The 22786-nt window shown below is 50.0% G+C and overlaps 1 protein-coding gene across 11 annotated transcripts in view; it reads left to right on the top strand.

Moving 5' to 3' along the window:
* Positions 1-22786, top strand: part of dlg1 (MAGUK family member discs large 1) — a 717696-nt gene that overhangs the window by 668159 nt on the left and 26751 nt on the right. For all 11 annotated transcript variants that reach the window (XM_075681544.1, XM_075681545.1, XM_075681543.1 and 8 more), the window contains 2 exons: positions 1142-1298; positions 2053-2155. In XM_075681544.1, coding sequence (XP_075537659.1) covers positions 1142-1298; positions 2053-2155 — 260 coding nt within the window. The remainder of the gene's footprint in view (positions 1-1141; positions 1299-2052; positions 2156-22786) is intronic.

Genomic DNA, 22786 nt, shown 5'->3' with positions numbered 1-22786 from the left:
AAACAACCGCGCGCCGTGCATTCGGTGCACGTTAAAGAATCTAAGGTGGTCAAGATTACCCCGGAGTGTCATTATGAGGCACTACGGCGTGCCTCATAATGATGTCAGGCTTTTGTCACCGCACATAATGCCCAGGTAGCGTGAGCCCGGGCTGGCAACCTCGCAGGTGCTTTTCTCAATAAAGTTTTTTTTTTTCGTCCGTCCGTTTTGCCACGTGAAAACACAGAAGAAAAAGAAAATGCTTTTCAGTTGCTCCCTTCGTACATGAAAATTAAACAAGAAGGCGACCGAAAATTATACTGGCGGGGTTTCTTTTCTTTTTTCTTTCCTTTTTTTTTTTTTCAGCTGACTCTAAGCAGCTCACTGTTTGGTCGCTCATTGCTTAAACGATCTCGGGTGGCCACTCAGATTGTTGCTTTGCTCTGAACACGTACGCGCCTATTTAATGTAATCGTCACGCGCTTACAGAAACAAACATACACTCAGTGTGACAGGATACTAATGTGTGCACGTAAAAGAACTTAATACATTTATAGCTTTTCTCCGTACGTATTTGAGAGTCTTTCTTTGTTTTTTATCAGTGCTGTTTTTCTTTACCGATATCCCAGGGCTGCCATTGCAATGTTTTAAACCGTGTGTCACCGCCACCATCCACTCTGATTCCTACGCTAAATAAAAAATAATGCCAAAAATAAGCCAAATAAAGGTGCATAATGCATCGCGTGCTCTAAATGCGGTTACGCAACACTTTCGGTCGCTAATGGGCTTTCCCGTCGGGTTCTGTGTCGTTACTGAAGCGACATCATTCCCTCCGATGGATTTAGGTCTATCGTTAAGTCGCCGCTTCTGCTGCTGCTGCTGCTGCTGCTGCTGCGTCTACTGCTCTTGCGCTTATTAAACTCTTGTATTTTTTTTTTAGATGCTCAGTCTAACCATATTTCGTTAATGGGAAGCGCTCGCGTATGCTCAGTGTGTATTCTTATGCTTTCTTACACATTATTTTCGAGCTGTCTGTGTTCTCTGCGTGACGGCCCGCTGTAACTTTTATTTTTCCATCGGTGCCGTGCGTTTCGCGTGTTGGGACCCTGCGGATGTCCGTCGACTCAGCGTCTCTCTCTCTCTCTCTCTCCCCTCCCACCAGGGAACCCCGCAAGGTAGTTCTGGCCAAGGGCCCCACGGGGTTGGGCTTCAACATCGTCGGCGGCGAGGATGGCGAGGGCATCTTCATCTCCTTCATACTGGCTGGAGCACCCGCCGACGCCAGCGGGGAGCTGCGGCGCGGAGACCAGATACTCTCCGTGAGTCTCTCGCCTCTCTCCTCTTCTTCTTCAATTTTTTTTTTGTTTCACTCACGTCTGCTGCCGCGTTGAACCGAAGTCTGAAATGTAGCACCGCTCAAGGACTGCGCAGCGATGGTTCCGGAGCGAATTTATCCGCGCCGAGAGAACGGGCGACGTCCGCATCCGCTGCGTCGGGCGTAAAAACGTTCGCACTGTAAAATCGCAGCAGTAGCACCCAGGAGAGTGTACGTTCCTTTTTCTCAGATATGCGGAGAGGCTAGACCCCGAGGTTTTTCACTGCCATAAATTAGTGGGACTCCGCGTTCCCGGCATGCGTGCTACATTCACGTGCGCGACGGTTCGGGTATACAGCGCGTTTATAATCCCACGAAGCGCGCGCGCCCTGCAGAGGGAGCGGTGAACTGCGAGCGGGCGCATTTGCCTTCGCAGTTTTCATCCCGCTCCGCGGCGGCTAGACTGTGCTGCTCGAACGGAGCAGTATAGATGTGCCATGCACGGGCTGCACGAGTCACTTCGACGCGACGAGACCGGAGAACCCGTGACCTTTCGGCCACGTTGGCTTTGTTCTGCGAGGTTGGCGAGCCTCTGCTTTTGACCCGGCGTGAACTTTCGTGTGTTGGCACGGGACCTGACGTTTAAGCTTACAAACGTGCTGTCGTCGCGGAATCTGCTCCGGGTCGGTTCGAACCCGGGTGGAATAGCCGACGCTGCGACTCCTCTTTCTCTCTCTCTCTCATCCTCGTCTCCGCAGGTGAATGGCGTAGACCTACGGCACGCGACGCACGAGCAGGCGGCGGCTGCCCTCAAGGGGGCCGGTCACACGGTCACCATGGTGGTTCAGTACAGGCCCGATGGTGAGTACGCACGCACCCTTTCGCTCTTTATCATTTGGGACTCGATTAGGCAATGCGAACTCCTCCCCCCCCTCCATCCTGGTCATTCCCGCCGTGTATGTGTATATATATATATATCGGCCTGCTCCAGGGGCATAGCCATGGGGGGGGGAGGAGGGGGGGGGGCTTATGGGGTTTCAGACCCCCCCCCAGAAATTTTTTCGTGCTGTCCATGCACCGCCCACTCAAGCTATCCCCGGTGCCGGAAATCATTCTAAATTTTCTCTAGTATGTCTTTTTCACGCTCCAAAAGACATTTCAGCGCGAACCTTGCGAACTTGGACTGGATTTCGCGGCAGCACCCATGCGCCGGGAGTCACATAAAGCCAAGCAGCCCCATCCGAGCACAAAGTTTCAAGGGCGTTTTGATGGCGAACGGGCTCGCCACGGCATCTTGCGGAGGCCGCGGAATCTACGCAGCGCATGGATGTCAATTCCGAAATTTATGGGTATAAAATTCTCATAAACTTTTGATGTGAAAGGTGCATTGACATTTTTTCCAAAGTTGTGCTTTAGATTTTCAATTGCGGAACTTTGTGGGTTTTATGTTAGTGTAAATATTGGACACCAAAGGTGCATTGACTTTTCTAAAGTCTTACATCGGACCATACAACGAGACAAGCCAAATCAACACATTATCAGACAAGTTGACAAAGCCAGCAGCGAGGTCGGATGAGATGAAGTGTTGTGGTGGTTCATTTGTGCCGTCATGGCACATAAAAAAATATCAACATTTTTTTTTTCACCTACGCCAAAGCATCCGTGTCAAGACACTGAAGTCAGCCAAGGTAACTGCGTTCTTATTTATTTTTCTACTTCGACTTCTATTCGCGAGGACACATTAAGCCTTTTCAATTTTTTTTGTCCTCGCTACCGTACCCGCGGGCTGCCAGAGGGTTTTTCTCGTGTTGCTCCGACCACCGCGCGGCGCACTTCGGTGCGCGTTACCCGCCGTGGTTGCTCAGTGGCTATGGTGCTATAAGCTGCTGAGCACGAGGTCGCGGGATCGAATCCCGGCCACGGCGGCCGCATTTCGATGGGGGCGAAATGCGAAAACACCCGTGTACTTAGATTTAGGTGCACATTAAAGAACCCCAGGTGGTCGAAATTTCCGGAGTCCTCCACTACGGCGTGCCTCATAATCAGAAAGTGGTTTTGGCACGTGAAACCCCGCAGTTAAATTTTTTTTTTTTTCGGTGCGCGTTCGCTTTTCTCTGGCCGAGTGGATTTTCGCCTGGCAAATTTTTGGGCACTTTCCGGCTAGCAGACGAGAAAAAGAAACTATCGTCGCTCGCCGCCATCACTGTGGGGACTCGACGAATTGCACCGCGTTCGCTTGAGCGCAACCTCTCCGGAAAGTCTTGTCTCGCCAGTGTAGGATACCGAGCAGTATGCGTATGGTTCTCCGTGGACCAAGCATCTCACGTTTTCTTCGATATACTTTCGGTAGCTACATTAGGTGCCCGAAGTAGGCATTCAATTGTGGCCAACATACCTTGCGCTTTTTCATTTCTGTGCCCCGGCCCCACACACACAAAGAAAAGACATTATTGTGGCGCAGCGAATTGTCGTATGGTGAAAGTTCGATTTTGTTACTTCTTTTGCGGACAATAATGGGCCAGGGGACGCTTCAGTTGCCGGATAGTCCTATTATATAGTACTGCGATAGCAATTATATGGACACTCCAGGCGCATTCCTGCCGTTGCCGTCGCTCTCATGTTTCGTATAAAATCGAAGGGAGATAACATCATGACCGCGCGCCGCATGCTGTATGTGCGAGTGAAAGCGTAGGGAGGAGAATGGGGGGCGGGGGGCTGTAATGGGTGAAACGACGATGGTGGCTCAGTCTTGTGTGCGCAAAAGAGGAAAGCGGGGAGCAAGCACGGCGCCTTCCGTCGCCCGCGACACATCGGGGGGCGTGGATGGAATCGGGATGGGATCTAGGATTCTGTGAATCTCTAATTGCGCAACATGTTTATTTGCCTTGTTTGACGCATTGTATACAGTGACTTTTTTTAGATACGTAGATTTATTGGAGACATACGTATATTTAAATATCTTGTTGCGGGGTTTTGTGCATATGTGCAGTGAACTTTGTTTCCCGTGACACTTTTTTGCCTTTTATCAAACTGTACCTTCGCATTTGTATATTCCATTGTATCTTCGTATTTCTAATGTACGAAGGCGAGTAAAATGAAAGTGAACCAACTCACCCTGCGCAGTAATTGTTCGGTCCATTATCTGCGAGACATGCACGTGACACAGAGGCATCTCTCTGTTACAAAAGTGACACGCAGGTGTGAGTATCAAGGTTGTTTAATGCTCTCATACACTGGGTTGAACATGGTTGCGCGAATAATGGACGCTCTAGAAGTTGAGCAGCGTGGTGTCCTGAGGTTTTTGACAACTGAAGGTATTTCCCCAAAAGAAATTAGTCGCCGTATGGCTGCCGTGTACGTTGAACATTGCATTTCATTGGCCACTGTAAAGCGTTCGAGCAAACGGTTCAAAGAAAGACGTAAAGTTGCAAAGACGATCCAAGGCCGGTCCAAAACCATCGTGCAATCACCTCTTACAAAATTGCAAAGGTTGATGAGCTGATGAGACAGGAACGGAGGATAAGCATCGATGAACTGGCAGAGCGTGTGAACATCAGTCACAGTTCGGTTCACGCCATAATTCATGAACATCTCGGTTATCCGCTCTTGTGTGCGCAATGGTTGCCCAAGATTTTGAACTACCGCCAGAAGATGGAGAAGTTCAGCGCTGCCTTGACTCATCTGATACGGTATCGCAATAAGCGTGACGACTTCTTGTCTCCAATTGTCATCGGGGACGAACCATGGTGCCACTTCTACGAGCCTGAAACACGACAGCAAAGCTTACAGTGGAAACATTCGAATTCCCCACCTCCAAGAAAGGAAAGGCCGCCATTTCCGCCGGAAAGGTGTTGTTGACTTTCTTTTTTTTCGATCATCAGGGGCCATTACTGATAGATTTTGCTAAATCTTGAGATACTATCAATTTGTTTCGTTATTGTAAAACGCCAGATCGGCTGCCTTTCACAATCAAGAACAAACTACGTGGAAAATTGACGAATGGGGTCATCTTGTTCCACGACAATGCCGTCCCCACCTCGCTGATGTGGTTAATACGAAACTGGCAATGTTCAAGTGGGAAACTCTGCAACATCCGCCATACAGCCCAGACCTGTCGCCATGCGACTTCCACTTTTTGGAGGATTTGAAAAAACAGCTCAAGTGACCCAAATTCGTGTCGGACGATGACGTGAAAGAGTCAGTTGCAGACTTTTTGAATCAGCAACCCAAGGAATTTAATGAGACGGGAATCACGCGACTCGTTAGACAAACGGGACAAATGTCTAAATGATCATGGAGACTACTTTTAAATAAGCTACCCCGTTTGTCATATATTCGAATTGGTTCACTTTCATTTGACTCGCCCTCGTTTATTTTGCAGCACTCCTGCTTTTTATAAGTGCTCTCTGTTGCGGCTATAACTTCGGTGCAATTACTCACGATACACGACCGGTGAAGGCTGCTCCTGCGTAACATATTGGAACAAGTGACAGCGTCATTCAGATTTTTCACTGGCCGTTGCATATGTACAAGAATCTGAACGAGGTTCTTGAATGACAATGTTTCATTACAATATTTGTCCTCAGCTTGTTAATTTCGTGGCCTTTACATTTTTGATATCAGCGGCATGCACTGCCTTGCTGGTTTCGAACTGATATAGTTCTAAAGTTCGTGTGATATTTTATTTATTTATTAAATAGAGAAAAAAACATGGAAGCATTGATATCGGTTATTTTGGGCACAATTTTTGGCACATACAAGTATATTCTTTTATGAAAAAATACATATTTTACTTGTTTTGATAGTGCGTAGCGTTCAAGAATTTGTTTGCAGCATCGTTAGTAATGACAATGCAGTTATTATTCATGTATTTTATCCCCAGACAAATTGTTTAAGAGGAAGCTTTAGCTCGCGCCCAACTGCGACGCGGTGTATTCAAATACATGTAAAACGCAGAAACGCTTTTCTATGATAACCCCCGGATCGCTTTTAATGAAATTTGTTGCATTTGAGAGAGAAAGTTAAATTCTAGTGTCTGCTGGAAGCAGAAGTCCCATTTAGGGCCTGAACATTGTTTAAATATTTTTTAAAAACTCGAAAGTTCAAAAAGAAAAAAGAAATAGAAGCATGGCGTTTACAAACTAATAGCTCTGCATCAAGCACACATGTCGCTGTTCAGTAAGCGACATCTATTATAACAGTCAAAGCGGACAAATTCGGTGTGTCAATTGATATCTTACGTGAATTGATTACATTGTGTACAAGGATTCTGCTAAAGCCGTATTTCCATAATGCTAAATTTCTGGAGATTCACGTGTAACACACATTTTGTCCGCTGTAGATGTACTATTAGGTGCAATTCACAGAATTGTGATATCATTTTTCATTGCTGAGTTACATAGCTTTAAACCTGATAGTCGAGATTTCTGAAAATTTGCGATTGTGGTGAATTTTCAATAAAAAATTGACAACCTAAATGAAAAATTCGATGCCAACAGTCACTAGAATTTAAGTCTTTCTTTTCAATGCAACAAACCTCGTCAAATTTGGTGCATTGGTTGCCGAGAAAAACGAATTCTCCTTCTGCATGTATTTAGATACGAGCACCCGAGCTAAAGCTTCCTCTTAAGGAGGAGACCGAGCTGCAATGTGAGCCCCCCCCCCTCCCCCCCCCCGAACGAAATTTCTGGCTACGCCACTGGCCTGCTCTGCCTTCTGGACGATCGCGACTGCGACGCCTTCCACACGCCGTGGGTTTATTCAATAGCGTGGTCCATTACGTAAACCCTCGGTGTTTGAGTGGGCCGAGTGGCCCCACCCTTCGCGGTTCTTGGCGACACTATGATATCGCAGTTAACGTATGCGCCTGTCTTGTCCTGCTCCTGTTGTTTCTTTCTTTTCGCTTTTCATTTCTGCCGTTCTTGAATGAATGACGATTCATTTGCAAATCGACGGAGACATCGTTCCTTGTAGCACGAGGACGCTCTTGCTTTACAGCGAGGGCCCAATCAGCCATGGAGTTTAGTAGACCTAGACATACAGGTAGTTGTGGTCGCTATGAGAAAATTGGACGCTGCGCCGGGTTACTTTTACATTATTCAGGCAATTCGCCTACGTAGCCTTCCCTGTGCGTTGTTCTGTTTTAGACTCTGCTGCCTTAGAGTGTGGCCGTAAATCGATTAGAGTATAACAGCGCAGTTTCTTAATTTGCATTTCACTTGTACTTACTCAAACTGTCATGTGATTTTCCATGTTGCCTCTTCGTCGTGTTCATCAGTAGGGGAGCAGTGCGAAATAAGCTCGACTATACGCTCGACTACACGCACCTTTGAATGTCCAAATTATGCCGCTCTCCTCAGCCGTCACATAGCACTTGCATCAGAATCGGTCTGCGTCGTGTCGTAGCCGCATTTGCATGCGATGTAAGTGCACTGGTTGGGCTGGGCGGGGAGTGAAATCCCGAATCGATTCACTGTTTTGATAACCATTTTCCGTCTCTCCGTGAACAAATTGATGATGACCATTACTTTTGCGTCGGCTACTGTACTTTGTTATTCCCTTTTGTAATTGCAACGCCTTGCGTGCTTCTTTTTTTCGAGCAGCAATAATGAATGGATGGCGCCAGCAGATGCTGCGTTCAAACAGTGATTATAGTGTATATATATATATATATAATACGCACGGAGCCAGAAAACCGAAGCGAGAGCAAATCGGAAGCTTTGTTGAATAACTAGCCCATTTTCCTCGCTCCGCTGCATCGCAATTTTCTATGCGGAGAAGGGCCGATCGCACATTGCCCGCGACCGCTGTCGCTGTGATGACAGTGGCCGACGAGGGATGGCCACGGAAAAGTGGCAACCCCGTTATCTGCATGTGACAGCCCCGGCGTCAATGCAACGATCGCCGGACACCCCCCCGTATATGTTTACTGTCGCCGCCTGTATGCACCCGCTGTACACCCTTAGGATTCTTCCTTCTCTTCTGGGCTTTTTTCTTTCGCACTTCGTTTATCGATATTTTTTTCTTTTTTGCTTTAGCTTTTACCGTTGTCCTCACGCTTATGCGCTTTAACGTCGCCGTTGGCGCGGCCGGCGTCTTCTGGGAAAATCGAGAGCTATTTTATATGCGCATCTCCTGCGAAAGTAGGTTCGCCGCAGTACATGGAAGCATTGTGGGAAAGCCTTTTTTCTTGGCGCTCTCCCGAGTGGGGCGGTTTTTCGCCGGCTTTCTTTACCTATTGATGTCCCTCGGCGACGGGGCTGTGGCCGCTGACGGACGCAACACCTTTTAGTTTAGTCCCGCCTCGTTATTTCCTCTCTGGCTTTTCCGTCTCGTGGACGGCGCGCCCTCCGCGCCTATCGCACCTCGCTGTGAGCGCCTGCTCTCGCGCGGCGCTCTCCTGTTGCCTCCTTTCCACCCCGTCGTCCTCCGCCGCCGCCGACGCCGCATCACCGTAATAGCGCTGCGCCAGCGCACCGCCACACCTGCTGCGGACGGGCGGCGCTGCTTAGGAGATGGGCTGCTGCTGCTGCTTCTGCTGCGGGGCACCGCCGGCATGACGCCGGGGCTACTGAAAGTTGCATCGCCGCTACCCGTTTTTGTTGGCGCCTTCGGCGAGCTTCGCGCATTGTTTTGTCGACTGGAAGAAGGGGAGACCAGCGGCCGGTGGCTGATGCATTCCTGCAGCTGCCTGATGGAGGGCCGGCACGCCCGGCGCTTAATGGGTGGCCGCCGTGGGCTTTGCTCACCGTGCGAGGGGGGGATGGGACCCGAGTGCGAGAAAATGGAGGGAGAGGCACACGCGAAGGACGACGAACAGGAGCGTCTGTTTGCTTTCCGCTTTCTTCGCTTCTTCCGCGGTAGTGTTTCGCCAATTGGCCTAACAGCGGGTCCCCCTGGGGCGCTGGCTCTGCAGCGCACGTTTGAGACGGCGAGAAGTATGGGCAACCTAAGCGTGAAAAATTGCTAGTGCGAGTAAGAACTGCTCAACATTGCAGCGTTTCTTTTTCATTATCATTATTATTTTATGAGGGTGCGGCATCGCTGCATAAACGTGGTTATTTTTCTCCGGCTCTGGAGACGATAATCGCGCCGCTACCCATTTATTTATTTATTTATTTATTTATTTATTTATTTATTTATTTTTGCGTACTTCAATCCATCTTGGGCTAGCGATAACATCGTATGTCAGTTGCAGGCAAAAAGTTGGTCAGAGGCAATGAACGAATATTTCCGGGCAAGGCGTTCCAACGTTCAATTGTTGAGAGGGAAAAACTATGTTTATACATGTCAGTTCTGGATTGCAGTGGTAAAAGATTTAGGCTGCGAGAGCTACGGGTGCGGGAGGTTCAGCCAATCTAAGGTATTTATCTAAGCGGGTACAGCGTGGAGAGTTAATCAAGGTGTGCAGGAACTTTATGCTTTCGTTGTGGCGACGTGTTGCCAGAGTGGTCAAGTTGAGATTAGAGAGGTTAGAAGTGGGTGAAAAATCCCTGTCGGTAGGGACGGTAGATAAAACGAACAGCTTTCTTTCGTACAGACTCAATCTTGTTAATATATTTTTTTTTATGAAAAGGGTTCCAAACTATATATGCATATTCAAGGATTGGGCAGATTAGTGTTTTCTATCTGAGCAGTTCAGTTTCTTGAGGAGCCACGCGAAGGGTGATGGAGACAGCCGATTTTCTTAAAGTGATTTAGTACATATACTTCCATATGCTTGCTCCATGATAAGTTGTGAGAGAATAAGAGGCCGATGGGCTTATATTCGGCTACTTCTAATAGAAAGAAATCACAAGGGGGGGGGGGGGGAGCGTACGAGAAAACGGAAGGAGTTAAACGCCTAGTGAATGTCATTGAAATGGTTTTTTATGCTCATCTTCCAGGCGTTACACTGTGAGCAGAAGTGTGAGAATGCATCGTTAGGAACGGTATGATCTGATTGACTAGTTCTGGTGTTTAAGGCTATGAAACGTGTGAGTTCTGTGACGTTGCACTGCCCCCAAGATCGACCCGTGTTAAAATCGCTAGCGAGGACACAGTGCTACGGTATCAAGATCCGCCCACCAAGTCATCACCTTTGATTACACTGTCTCCTGGATCTGCCCAGTTTACTCGGCCAGCTAGCCTTCCACGCAAAGCATGGTCGGAAAAGCCAAAGAAAGATTCCCATAAAAAAAAAAAGAACATGTCTCGTCTTTTGTGCGTTCTGCTGTCTTTCCTTGCTTAGTGCTTCCGTACTGCCACGATTCAGCCATTTTTCTATATTCCATTTGCTCGCTCAGCGCCCACTTTCAATATTGCTGTGGCGCAATTCAAACGGAAAGCTTTTCTGCTCTTCCATTCTTTTTTTTTTTTCTTTTTGTAACCGTGATTGAATTCAGGAGTCAGCGTAGAATCCATTTAGGCCCTGCACCAAATGCACCGCTGGTGTGGGCGCATATGGCAGTCGAGCTTCCCTCCGTCACGTCGAAAGCGTCCTTGTAGCAAAGGAAGAAAGCTTGGCTGGACGATGCGAACTTTAAGAGAACTGCTGAGAGGAAGCTTGCGGCTGTGGCCAATGTCCGGAAAAGGAGTATACTCCTTTTCAGTTGTACGGGAAACGCAGCAATTTTATTATCAGGCAAGGGGCGAGATGGTTTGAATGAAAATTGTTTCATTATTTCTAGAGAGAGAACTCGCTGTAACAAATTGCCGGTGTGTATTTTTAAAGCCTTGTACTTTAAGGCAGATTCGGGTTTTTTCAGCGGTGCTTCAGGATTGTAAACGTCGCGCTTTACTTTTTTGAAACTGTTCTCTTTTGGCCAGTTCGCATAATGTGCTCGAGGAGCTAAATGGAAAGTGTGTGCTTCCGTCTATCACAAAAAAGAAAAAAAGAAAGAAAAGTCACTGCGAGAATGGAATTTGTACGACGGAAGATGCTGTATACGCACGGCTTGAAAGCTCGGTATACGTTAACGACCTGTGGAAACACACGAATAGCGAGCATTATCTCGAGGCCTTTCATATCTCTGAAGAACCGAATGAAACGGTTCGCTGTGCGCGCTTTTTCCTCGTTATTGCGCGGGCTCAGATCCGATCGAGAGTGCTGCAGCTGCAGGCTTATTTCTTATTCAAGGCATGCGCCAGACATCCTGCAGGCGCGACATGCCTCTGTGGCTCTCCGAGCGACCTGTGTGCCGCGGATCACATAAAAGGCGGTCGATGGCGGCATGCAATGCGTGCACACTGTGCGTATACGTTCCGCAAACTGCTGCGGCCGCCCCAGTAATCGGCATTTGCAGGGACTTTGTGAAAACGTGCTTCGTATAATTGCAGCGCGGTGGGGACGGTCTGCCTTGAAATGGGCTCTCATCCGCGCTTATTGTAGTATAGAGAATATTTTGGGTTCAGTTGCTGTTTGATTGTGCTTCGCTAAAAAGGTCACAACCCACGTAATATATATATATATATATATATATATATATATATACACGCAGGAAAGAGACGACGAACTTTTTGGGAGACTTCTTTTACTTAACGTTTTCGGCTGGTGGACCAGCCTTCGTCAGAGTACATTATGCGTACTCTGACGAAGGCTGGTCCACCAGCCGAAAACGTTAAGTAAAAGAAGTCTCCCAAAAAGTTCGTCGTCTCTTTCCTGCGTATTTTACGTCGGGTCCTGCGTGCTGAACTTTGAAGAAAACCTATATATATATATATAATATGTGTGTGTGTGTGTGTGTGTGTGTGTGTGTGTGTGTGTGTGTGTGTGTGTGTGTGTGTGTGTGTGTGTGTGTGTGTGTGTGTGTGTGTGTGTGTGTGTGTGTGTGTGTGCGCGCGCGCGCCTCATGAAAACGCTCTCAGCCAAGGTATACAATTGGGGGGTGGGGGGTCGTCGCGACGTCGTCGTCGCAGGGGAAACATGCTGCGCTTCCCGCAATATCCTCCTTTTGCTCGTCATAAAGATGGCTTATTACACGGCGCTGTCCATCCTTGCGGCAGAGCCTTGCATTTCCCAGACGGCGGTCTGTGGGCCTCGGTTGCTTTTTATAACCCGCTTCGCGCGCGCTCTCTATAGCTATGATGGTATACACACGAGAGCTTGTTTGCGGTGTCCTCGTCTAAGGCCGTGGGCGTGGAACAGTATCGTATACGCCGCGCACTTGATAACATCTCCTTTCGAGGGTTTTCTACGCCTTCGTGTAGAAGTACTCGTCTGTGTTTGCTTGCTGTCGCAACTGCGTTAGAGAGAGTTAGACAGATAGAGAGTGTGTGTGTTCTAGCCTACTTTAGCTTTAGTATGCACTACTACGTAACACGACGAGGGCACTAAGACAAGGGAAAGTGAGATAAGGCGAACATTCGCTATCCGCGAGGCCTTTATTGGAAATCGAATGCAAATGGCGGCCCTGCGTGATTTCCTCGCGCGCATTCGACTGCCTCGCCGTCTACTTTTCAGGGAGGCTTGCGTCTGATGTGTGTAGCGTCACGTTCAACGACGTCTCCGCAGCACCGAGCGACATTTACGCGGAGAATTTCGCCTCTTCCGGGTAATGCGAAGCAGCAACCAAATATCCCGCCACTTTCGTCCACACGGGCGTTGCTCAGGTATAGGAATTAACTATAGGGAACGTCAGAGATGCCGGACAATAAGTTCAGCTGCCTCCCTAATAGCTAAATTCAGGGAATGTGGACAAGACAGTGCCGCCAGCCCGCGTGCATTGTCTATGAGTTGCCGTTACGTGGCGACAGTCGCGAAGTTTCAAGCTACGCACTAGAACAAATCCCATGGATGCGGCGGTGTACGCAAGGTGTAGTTGGTGGAGCGCTCACTATATACAGTGTCCCAGCCCATGCAATGTGCAGAAAAGCTATAGGTGCTCGTTCTCCTGTTCGCACGTCACGCATTACTGGCTCAAACTGTGACCCGCAGCGGCTCGGACGCCGTTGCGTTCGTTTTACTGCTCGTGTATCTACAGCTCGAAAAGAAAAATATTGACCGATTCAAATCAACTCTCGGTCGCACGTCTTACTGCTTGCCAGAAGAACACATTGGTCATTGTCGCACCAATTTGCACGTGTTACGGAGTGCGTGTGGAGACGTTAGCGCGAGACCTGTGACACCTGGAACTAATATAACTTCGCTTGTCCATTTTGACACGTATATATATACCCCACTCATGCACCCCCTCGCGCACGCATATAAACCGGTATATATAATTATTGATTACCGATCGCTGTAACTGCGTAGTCTGCCTTCGGAACACGATTTGCTTCGGTAGCTAGCTCGATGGTTACCACCGTAAGGCCTATAGCTCTACGGGTGACCCCATATTAATGGCCCGCCGCCATATTTCCGCTTCTCTGTTTAGGTACCTCGTGCCGCGTGGGACCGCGTTCCGCGCCGTTATCCTTTCAGCGCGTCTCTCTCGTCTCGTCGTCTTTCGTGTCTTCGTTACGCTACGGCGGCTTTTCGCGAAGCCGACGAAGGACGTCCTTATCCGACCCCGGATGCCAACGCTGCGGCTGCTGGGATTTGTGCGCGACAGCTGCCGCGGAGTGCTGATGCCGCCCCATGCGCTGCGCTCCCTCATGCAGAGCGCGTCCCTTGTTCCGGCCCCCATAGCTATAGCTGCCGACACATTCCAGCCTCCATCTGCCACCATTTTAGCTATCTCTCTCTCTCTCTTTCTTTAATTTTATCTCTTGTATGCGTCCACATATCAGTCATTGCTGTGTCCGACGCCGACGCTCCTGTTTCGCTTCCTTGCTCCTGAAAGGCTCCATAGCGCGCAACGCGTTGATGAAGCATTCGCGCCTGCTCAGCGTCCCCGGTTCCTTTCTTCCCTCCCCGCTGTTTCCTTTGTCTGTCGGCACGTCCCTTATAAAGAGGAATCGTTGTTTCCAAGGGACGCTCTTTCTTTCTCTCCTCGCCGCAGCGTGTGACGATTAATTACAGTGGTGCTCCACTGATTGCGTGTTTTTCCGGTAGGGAGCTTGTCGCTTTGGTCTACGTACCCTCGCGCCCGGTTTAGAGGACTCTGTTATTAGCGCCCATAGTGTATCCGCGGGAGCACTCGGTGCTGCGTTGGGACTCCGGCAAATGAACTGGAGAAACAGAAAAGCCTGAAAAAAAAAAAAAGCATTGCGAGCACGCGAAGATTCGGGGAGCATCTGGGAGATATACTGAGCGCTCCGAGTAGCAACCGTTGATGCCCTCGTATGTACGATAATGGGGTAGGTCTATGAGAGTGATATTCGCAGAGGAACGCACGCTATTTGCATTCAGAAGTAAGCTCTGTATTGAGCCTACCTTCTGCAGAACACATTATCGAATCGTGAAGAGCGTGCTACGAGCGTTGGAATGAAAAGTGTTGAAACGGGGCGCGAGGGTACGTAGACCGAAGCGCAGCGTAAAGCTTGAGGCAGGAAAACAGCGGTGTGGATGAGAGAGCAAACGGAAGTTGCCGATAGTCTATATAGTTGAGAATACGAGGAAATGGAGGGTTCACAGGCGCCACGTAATGCTTATATAGGACAGCTAACTGTTTACACGGAATGGTTGCCAAGGGAAGGGAAGCGCAGTCGAGAGAGAGAGAGAGAGAGAGAGGGCCGGGAGGAAGGAAATGCAGGAATGTTAACCAGACTGAGTCCAGTTTGCTACCCTACACGTGGGGAGGGGAGGGGGAGTGAAAGAGAGAGAAAGAAAACATGACTGTATGTAGCACTTTCACATGCACTAAGTTAGGTGCAGGATGTCTACAGTCGAGCACTCAAGTCAGTTGCCTTCAGGTAGTGAAGACGCGCTCGAATGGCTCTCTGGACGAATGAACTGTGACGCCAAGCTTCCCAGATATTTGCTACGGTGAATGGCGGAAGAGATATATGGGCGGTGCACATGTAACGAAATTATGAAATTCGCAGGCATAGAGTTGTGCCATCTGGCGCAAGACGGGGATAATTGGAGATCGATGGGGGAGGATCGACTTCGTCCTGCGCAGTGGGCATAAAATATACTGACGATGGTGGTGCTGGTAGTGGTGATGGTGAAATGTATAGTAGAGTGTACGAGATTAAATCTTCTATTCCACAATTCCGTAGGCATTTTGGGCACGTTCGTGCGCCGTGCTGTTTCGCGTTTCGTCCCTGTAAATGCATTTTTTCGGTCGCCGCGGAAAGCGGCGGTCTCGTTTCGTCTAAACGAAATGCGCCGTCGCTCGTCTGCGTTAACCAGTGAGATTGGTTTAGAAGTAAAATAGCTCGCGTTTATATCAACCTCCTTCTGCGGCAACAGAACGTAACCGCCCCCCCCCCCGCCCCCCCACCCTTTCCTTCTCTTATATTTTCCTGTTCTCGTCTAGACCAAATTCGCCCAGTGCTATCCATCTCTGCTTAGCTTCGCCCAAGCCGTATAGCGAAGGCTATGCGCCACTGGTGCCCACTGCCTTCCTTCCGGCGTGACGCGCGTATACCGTCCTTCTTCGTTAGCTTGGCGAGCCGCCGTTTGTTCGCGTTTGTGAGCCGCGGATGTAACGTTCGGGCGCAAGAAATGTGGCAACCAGCGTGCGCTTCGCGTTATTCATCGTCGAGGGGTCAAATTGCGCCGGGCAGAATGCAGATAACGTCCGTGCACGTGTACCGTGCACTGGGTGCACGTTAAGGTACCCCCAGGGGGTCAGAATTAATCCGCAGACCTCCACTGTATGACGTGCACCTCGTGGTCACGTCGTAGTTTCGGCACGTTGACCCCCGGAATTTAATTAAACATCGCCGGCTGCCGGTGCCATCGCTTGTATAGTGGTTATATCGGTGTTAATATCGGTGTTAATATCGGTGTCGTTTAGCGCGTTCTGGGTTGAACGTTTAGAAGTACTCCCTTTCTGTGGAAAGTACGAGTTTCATGTAGGTGGCCGCATGAGGTAACAGACTGCACGTTTGCGTACGTTTTACAGTAGCAGACTTTCTTCTCTTTGAGATTAGGCGCCGCACGTGCGTATTTACAGACCGCCAACGGCAACGAAATTTCAGGTCGACTAAGTTGGGTAGAAATGAGTATAGCATTTGTACTAGTGAAGCAATCTCAGCAAAGGGCTGGTGATCGTCTATCTTTTTTTTTTTTTGCTATTAACAGTCTTTAAGTAGCACCAAAGCAGACGAAGCCTGCACTTGGTGCTTAGCCAGTATGACGCAATTCCTAGACCACGGCCTCCGAGATTTCTGGCGCGCGGCGCGCGCCGCTTATAAATCTAGGTGGGGCGCCATGCCGAGGAGCCGCGCTGACTCTAAACGTTTCGAGTTCTGCGTCATTTCCGACGACTGTTAATGGCGGTGCTTGATTTTTCTTCATTCGTCTTTTTTTTCCCTCTCCGATTTCCGTATCAAGAATGTCTACTTTCGCGAGCTTTTTGTGACGCATCCACTCGTATTGCAAAGTTAAAATTTTGCACCGAGGCCGCTCAATATCTGCACTGCGTGAAGCTAGACTTTACGCGGTCCAGCATATTGCTGCAGTTGGCCTTTAATAACCGCGTGTTTCTGCAGACGGCGAAATCGGTAGGCTCTGCGGGAACTCGCAAGCTGGTCGCGGTACTTGGAACAACATGACTATAGCCTGCAGCTGGTTTGTTATTTTCCTGTGTCTCCTTCCGCCGGACATATTTTTAACTTGCGCTCAACAGCTGCACCCGTGAAAGTCCAAATGTTTTGAAAGTCGAGTGTGCGTCTCAGCAATTGTCCCTTGCCAGCGGAAGGTCAAGCATGACATTCCATCGGTGTGCTTCATTGTGCTGTCAGGAATGAGTAGTGTTTCACTTTTTTTTCTACAATGCATCGCGTGTCGACGTGCGTTGCACGTGCGTGCGTATGCGGAAGTACGAGAAGCTCCGTGCAGCGTCATCTCGGCAGTTATTCGCTCTCGCGGCATAGCTATATATGTACGCATATGCTTGACGAAGCTGCTGCCCAGAATTTCGGGACAGAAGCTGCGACGGGGTGAGTGATTCATGTATTACGTTACAGTTATTTCCAGGAATGAGACATGGCTTGAACATGACACGGACGGCCATGTCGAGCGTATTGGTGTCGTTAATTCTGATCGCATGGTAGATTCTAAAGCACCTGTGGTCGCCGAATGACACCCGCGTATACCAAGATGTTGCAAAACGTCGCTTTTCTCAAAAGCGCCGAGCGTGCGAACCAAGACAGCGGCGACTCAAGTGACAAGTGTCCGCGGTTAACATTTACTCGTAGTGATTTACAAAGTACGGTCTTACCAAATCCACTTACGCAACACACAGCTATTTGATGCGGGCTCTTGAAGGCTTCTGAAGGGTTCTTGATGGTACGTTTATGCGCGCACATTTTTCATGCAGTACCATCTATATACGCTCTTGCAACACAGCTGCGTTGTACAGGGTCGTCGGGTTTCCGGGGGAACATCTCCATTAGTATTTGAGCGCTCAAGGCACTTCAATTCGTATTAAAACCCGGAGATTTATGTTTCTACATGCATGTCTTCATTAAGCTTCATATCGCCCACTCCTCCGTATAACAGGGAGGGGGAGATGAATGCAGACAGGCTTGTATGCAGCTGTGGTGTTTCCCCTAAAAGTTCAGTGCCCTCTACCAACCTGTACATTCACGGCGAATGTAGAATCAAGGTTTGTAGCATTACTTTCATTTCTTGGTTGATCGATATGATAGTTTCTGTAGTTAGACTTCCCGGACCGTTCAGGTCGTATTCCAAAGGCGACTGACAGTCTTTGTAAATGAAGCAGTTTACTCGAAGCGATTCTGTTAACACACCGTTGTGTTTTTTGCAATAAGTTATACCAGGAGAGCATGGGGTTCTTGTGGACAACGCGATTCGTGTCCCCCCGTTTGCATGGAGGGGGCTGGCGAGGGAGCGCTGAGCCAATCTTTCTTTGCGTCTGAACGCGGTCGCCCGAGCATGAGACCATTCGCGTCGCTCTGTGCGCCACCGTTCGATGCTCATGAAAAGCACCTCTGCGAGGTACATCTCCTGGAAGAAGCAATGGTGGCAGTGTCGCGGAAAAGGAAGCGGGGGAATCGATGCTCGCCCCCTCCTCTCGGATCGAGCGACTCGATAGCGGGCGAAATAGGGGCGCTATCGGACCGCGGAGTGACGTACTTCCGTGCTAATTGACTCTGATCGTTTCTCTACGCCGTTTTGTTGGCGCGTTTTGTTGGCGCGTTTTATTCGCCCGTTAGTTACAGCGACGTCGCGGCGTCTTCCACCTTGACTCGGTGTATCTGCACCGTTATGATTTCCCCCTCGTTCACGCGCATGCCGTGCCGTGTGGCGCCAGTGTTGCACAGCAGACAGTGCCCGGGACGCCTAATTCCTCTTTCCCATGAATCTTTGAACGAGGCGGCTTGACGCCAGGAGGCAGGGGCAGTGGGCGGCGGCATGTTCCACCGGCGGCGCGTGCGAGCGCGTTCGCCGGGCCAGCGTTCCCCTCCGTCGCAGCGCGCGGCGTCCGCCCCTGCCACCGACAACGCATGCGCCCATCGATCCGCGCGGGACCCTCGACTCGGGCCCGGCGCACCCACTCCTCGTACTCGCCTCCAGGGTCCCGACCGACGACGCTCCAGACACGCGGCACAGCCCATCAAGCCGGCCGGCCGGCTACCGGTGGCTCCGACGAGCGCGCGGTTCGCATCGAAGTTCCGGACGCCGGCGTTCGAGTTCGCCCGGTCTCATTCACAAGTGCGCGCGTCACCGTGTGCGTGCGTGTGCGTGTGTGCGCGCGTGATCCTGTGGACGATCTCTGAGAGCGTGGCGCGTGTTGCCATGCTCGGCCGTGTTACATCCGCCCCGGCACCGTGTTCTCCCTGAGGCCCCCGCGGACCGTGTTATGCCCAGCGAGAGCTTCTTGGTTCCGGCCTGGCCGCCCACGACCACCTATTGCGTTCGTCGACCGCCGCCGTCTTCGCTCACGTTCTGCCGTCGCGATCCCCGGGAAAGCCGCGCTTCTCGTCCGCCGTCGCCTGCGTTGCATGTGTGCATCTATAGCGTAGCCCTGGAAACCATCCGGCGAGCGTCGTCCCGTGGTCGCGCGTGAGGCTCAAATGCCCGCGCCACGCACCCTGTGCGGTGAGCCAGATTGTCACTCACCTCCTCGCCTTCGTGCACCCGTCGTTTGCATTCTCCTCCCGTGGCGCCGCGCTGAGTCAGACTTGAAAGCCACGCGCCGCTGACAGCGCACAGACCATGGCTTCGCAGTCGCGCGCGGAACCCTCGGCGGTGTGTCGGGGGGCTCCCTTTGTCGCGCGCGGGAAAGGGAGCACCGCGCCTCGTCTGCGATGCCGCTGCTTCCTTCCTCCGCCCTCACTTTCTCTGCCGACAGAGGAAGGAAGCAGCGCTGTAGCAAATTGCTCGGAGAGAGCGTGCTTTCCTCCTTCACCGATATTGTTTTTCTGCTTTTTCGCAAGGTGCTCCTTAAGCTCGAAGTGCTCCGGATTTCTCGGGTCACTAAGAGATTTCGTGATCGCACTTGCTGAGGGGACTGTTCCCCCCAGTATTACGTCTAGGCATCTAGCTCGTTTTTCTTGACGTCAGCATACCAACAAACTTCACGTGTGCTTTCATTGCTATCGCCTGTGCTTGCTAGTGAATCATTCGTAACGCTTTCTGTATCACGTGGTTAGTTGTTTACTATCGCCTTTTCTTTCTTTTTTTCTTTTTTTCCAATTCCTGATTTCTTTCGCGTAATTTCAGGAGGTATACAATTTTCCTCTTCTGCATCTGTTCTCTCTTTCTACCTTCTCTCCCTGTCAGTTTCCGCCCCTCCCCTTCAACCGTATAGCCACACTGTTGAGAGAGACAGAGAGAGTAAACTTTATAGAAAAGAGCACGCGAGCCTAGGTAACTCTTTCGCTATGCAATGGGTGGTCCCCTTAGTCCAGGAGTCCAGTGGCCTTAGCTGCCATTCTCGCTCGGTTGACCAGGTTTGTTGGTCTGTGAAGTCTTAGCTGGACAGCGCAGCCTCCCATTGCCGTGTTGTGGGCTGTGTTATGGGTGCGAGCTGTAGTGTCCGTGCGCAAGCCCATACCATGTGGTAAAGCGTTTTCCATTGATCGCAGTGTGGGCATTTATAGGAATATAGCGCAGGATGTATAACGTGGTAGAGACTCAAGTGAGGTTATGTGTTTGTTTGGAGTTTTTGCTATTTGACGGCTTCCTCTCGCGTCAGAGCATTATGAGGCGGCGGTAGTGTTCTTCGTGAAGTGCGAGAGTGTTGTAGAATGTGCGCGTGTAGGTTAACTGCATGGGCTCGGGGTGTAACTTCTCGGCGTGACCCTCTCGCGGCTCCCGATGTGCATGCGCTTGGGCGTAGCCGTGTGCCCGCTGATTGCCGCGTAAGGACTCATGCCCCGGAGTCCACACGACTTGTATGTATGGCGGGAGCTGGTGCGCCCCAATCAGAACGCGATGTGCGGCCCTGGAAATCTTGGCCCTGAGAAAATTTCTGCATGCCGTCTGATAGTCCTTCAGAACTATGACGCACTCCTGCAGTGCGGTATCGTCGTGATAGCTAATGCTATCGCTAGTTCCTCTGTCTCTGCAGTGCTCGGTCTGGGAACCGACGACGCATTTATTTTGGTCCCGTGATTGTCGACTACGCTGGTGACAAATGCAGTGCTTCTTGCGGTGCTGATCGCGTCTACGTACAAGACATCGGGGTGGTTCTCATACTTCGTCGCAAGCGCCTGCGCTCGGACACGTCGCCGCCTGTTGTGGAAGTTCGGGTGCATGTTTCTGGGAATTGGTGAGACGTGCATAGTTTCCTGTATTCGTGTTGTTATTTTTGTCAGTGCGCTGGTCTTTCGTAAGGAATATCCAAGACATCTCAAGACGCAGTGTCCCGCTGCTGTGCGTTGTAGCATTTACTTCTGGTTTACCAGGTGCGCCTCTATAATTTCCCGTGCGTTGTTGTACACCCCGATCTCCTCGAGGCGAAAAGTAGCCGTTGCGGGTTGGAGTCCGAGCGCTTGCTTATACGCCTTGCGCATCATCCTTTCGGATACATCCACTTTCACACTGCTGACGTTCAGGTGACAGTAGATGTAGTTGGACAGCTGCAGTGCGGTCAGCATTAATCATACTAGCTTACATTTTTTTTATGTTATTAAAATAACCGACCAATTACTCCTACTACTAGCAATCATCGTATGGAAGGATAAGAATGGCAGGCAGCATTCCAGTTCTGGAGTAGAATGCCAGCACGTCGCGTGCTTCCGAGATTCTTGTGCGAACGGTTCCCTGTTCCCCCTTTATTGCGAACACGGAGAACGTCGCTTTTTCGCGAGAAGACTTGCAAGGCTTGTGCGGTCGATGACTGATCGTTATAAAATCGACGAGGTCACGCATAGCAGTGACCCGCTGTGCTGTCGCTTCCTCTGCCATACTCCCCTTGAGTCAATAGCGTCATGTTTCTCTACAAGGTTTTATTTTTTTTTTCCTGACGCTTGTAACTCGCTATTAAGTGAGTGTCCTTGTTCTTTTTTTTTTCTTTGCCTGTCCGGAACTTTGCTATCGCAACACATTTCTGACAAAGCAGGTGTTATCGATTTTCCCGTTGCTTTTCATGTTGTCATTCTCACTGAAGACCGTATGCGCGCAGGAAACTATTCATACTTGTTCCATTTCACTCGCTGCCTCCGCACGCCGCTTAGTGCGAGGTCGTGGGTTCGACCCCGGGCAGTCCGATAGAGGTCGATCGAATGCAAAAACGCCCATGTGACGCGCATTTGGTGCACATTATACAAGCCCAGGTGGTCAAAATTAATTTAGCCCCCACTATACACGGCGTGACTCATTATCAGATCGTGATTTTGGCAGGTAAGAAAAAAAGCCCTGAATTTAATTTTAATCGGAGATATAAAAAAAATACGTAACGTCTTCGGCACCAATTTGTTCTCAGGACGTTTTACAAAACCAGCCCCGCCTCCCTCCACCCCCCATGGAAGTTCCCTATGTGTCTTCCCTATTCAGCAGCGGCGGCCATTGAATTGAACTACTCTCGCCACTGGGGGTCGTCGGACGGGTGACGGTGAACCCTTCCAAGGCATGTGTCTACCGAGCCGTTAACTAGGTTAACGTCAATTAACGCGAAAAGGGAGTCGCTATATACGTAAACAAGAGCTCGACGTGTCGTCCAGCTGTCACGTGATGTTGCTGCTTCAGGTGTTAGCGTTCGAATGGCGGATTGAGTGAGGCCGTTAAAAGGCAGAACGACGCTTAGCTTCCGTTCAGGATGGAAGATTAGGAATCAGTAAGAAACTGTGTTTACTCACATCATGACAGGTTCGATTTATCATTGAAAGGGGCCGCGCCAGTTCAATTCTAAGGCTGAATGTAGAGCAGCGCTCTCGCGATAGATTGGGTCGCTTTTGTGCTGGGAGGAATGGATCCCTCTTGAGTGATTTAATACTCCTTTGCTGAAAGGCCAGACGGAGAAGAATACGGAAGTGCTTGGTTGCGACGAG

This window comes from Dermacentor variabilis, chromosome 2 (assembly GCF_050947875.1).
Source record: "Dermacentor variabilis isolate Ectoservices chromosome 2, ASM5094787v1, whole genome shotgun sequence".
Classification (NCBI taxonomy): domain Eukaryota; kingdom Metazoa; phylum Arthropoda; class Arachnida; order Ixodida; family Ixodidae; genus Dermacentor; species Dermacentor variabilis.
This window is presented reverse-complemented; position numbering and strand designations above follow the sequence as displayed.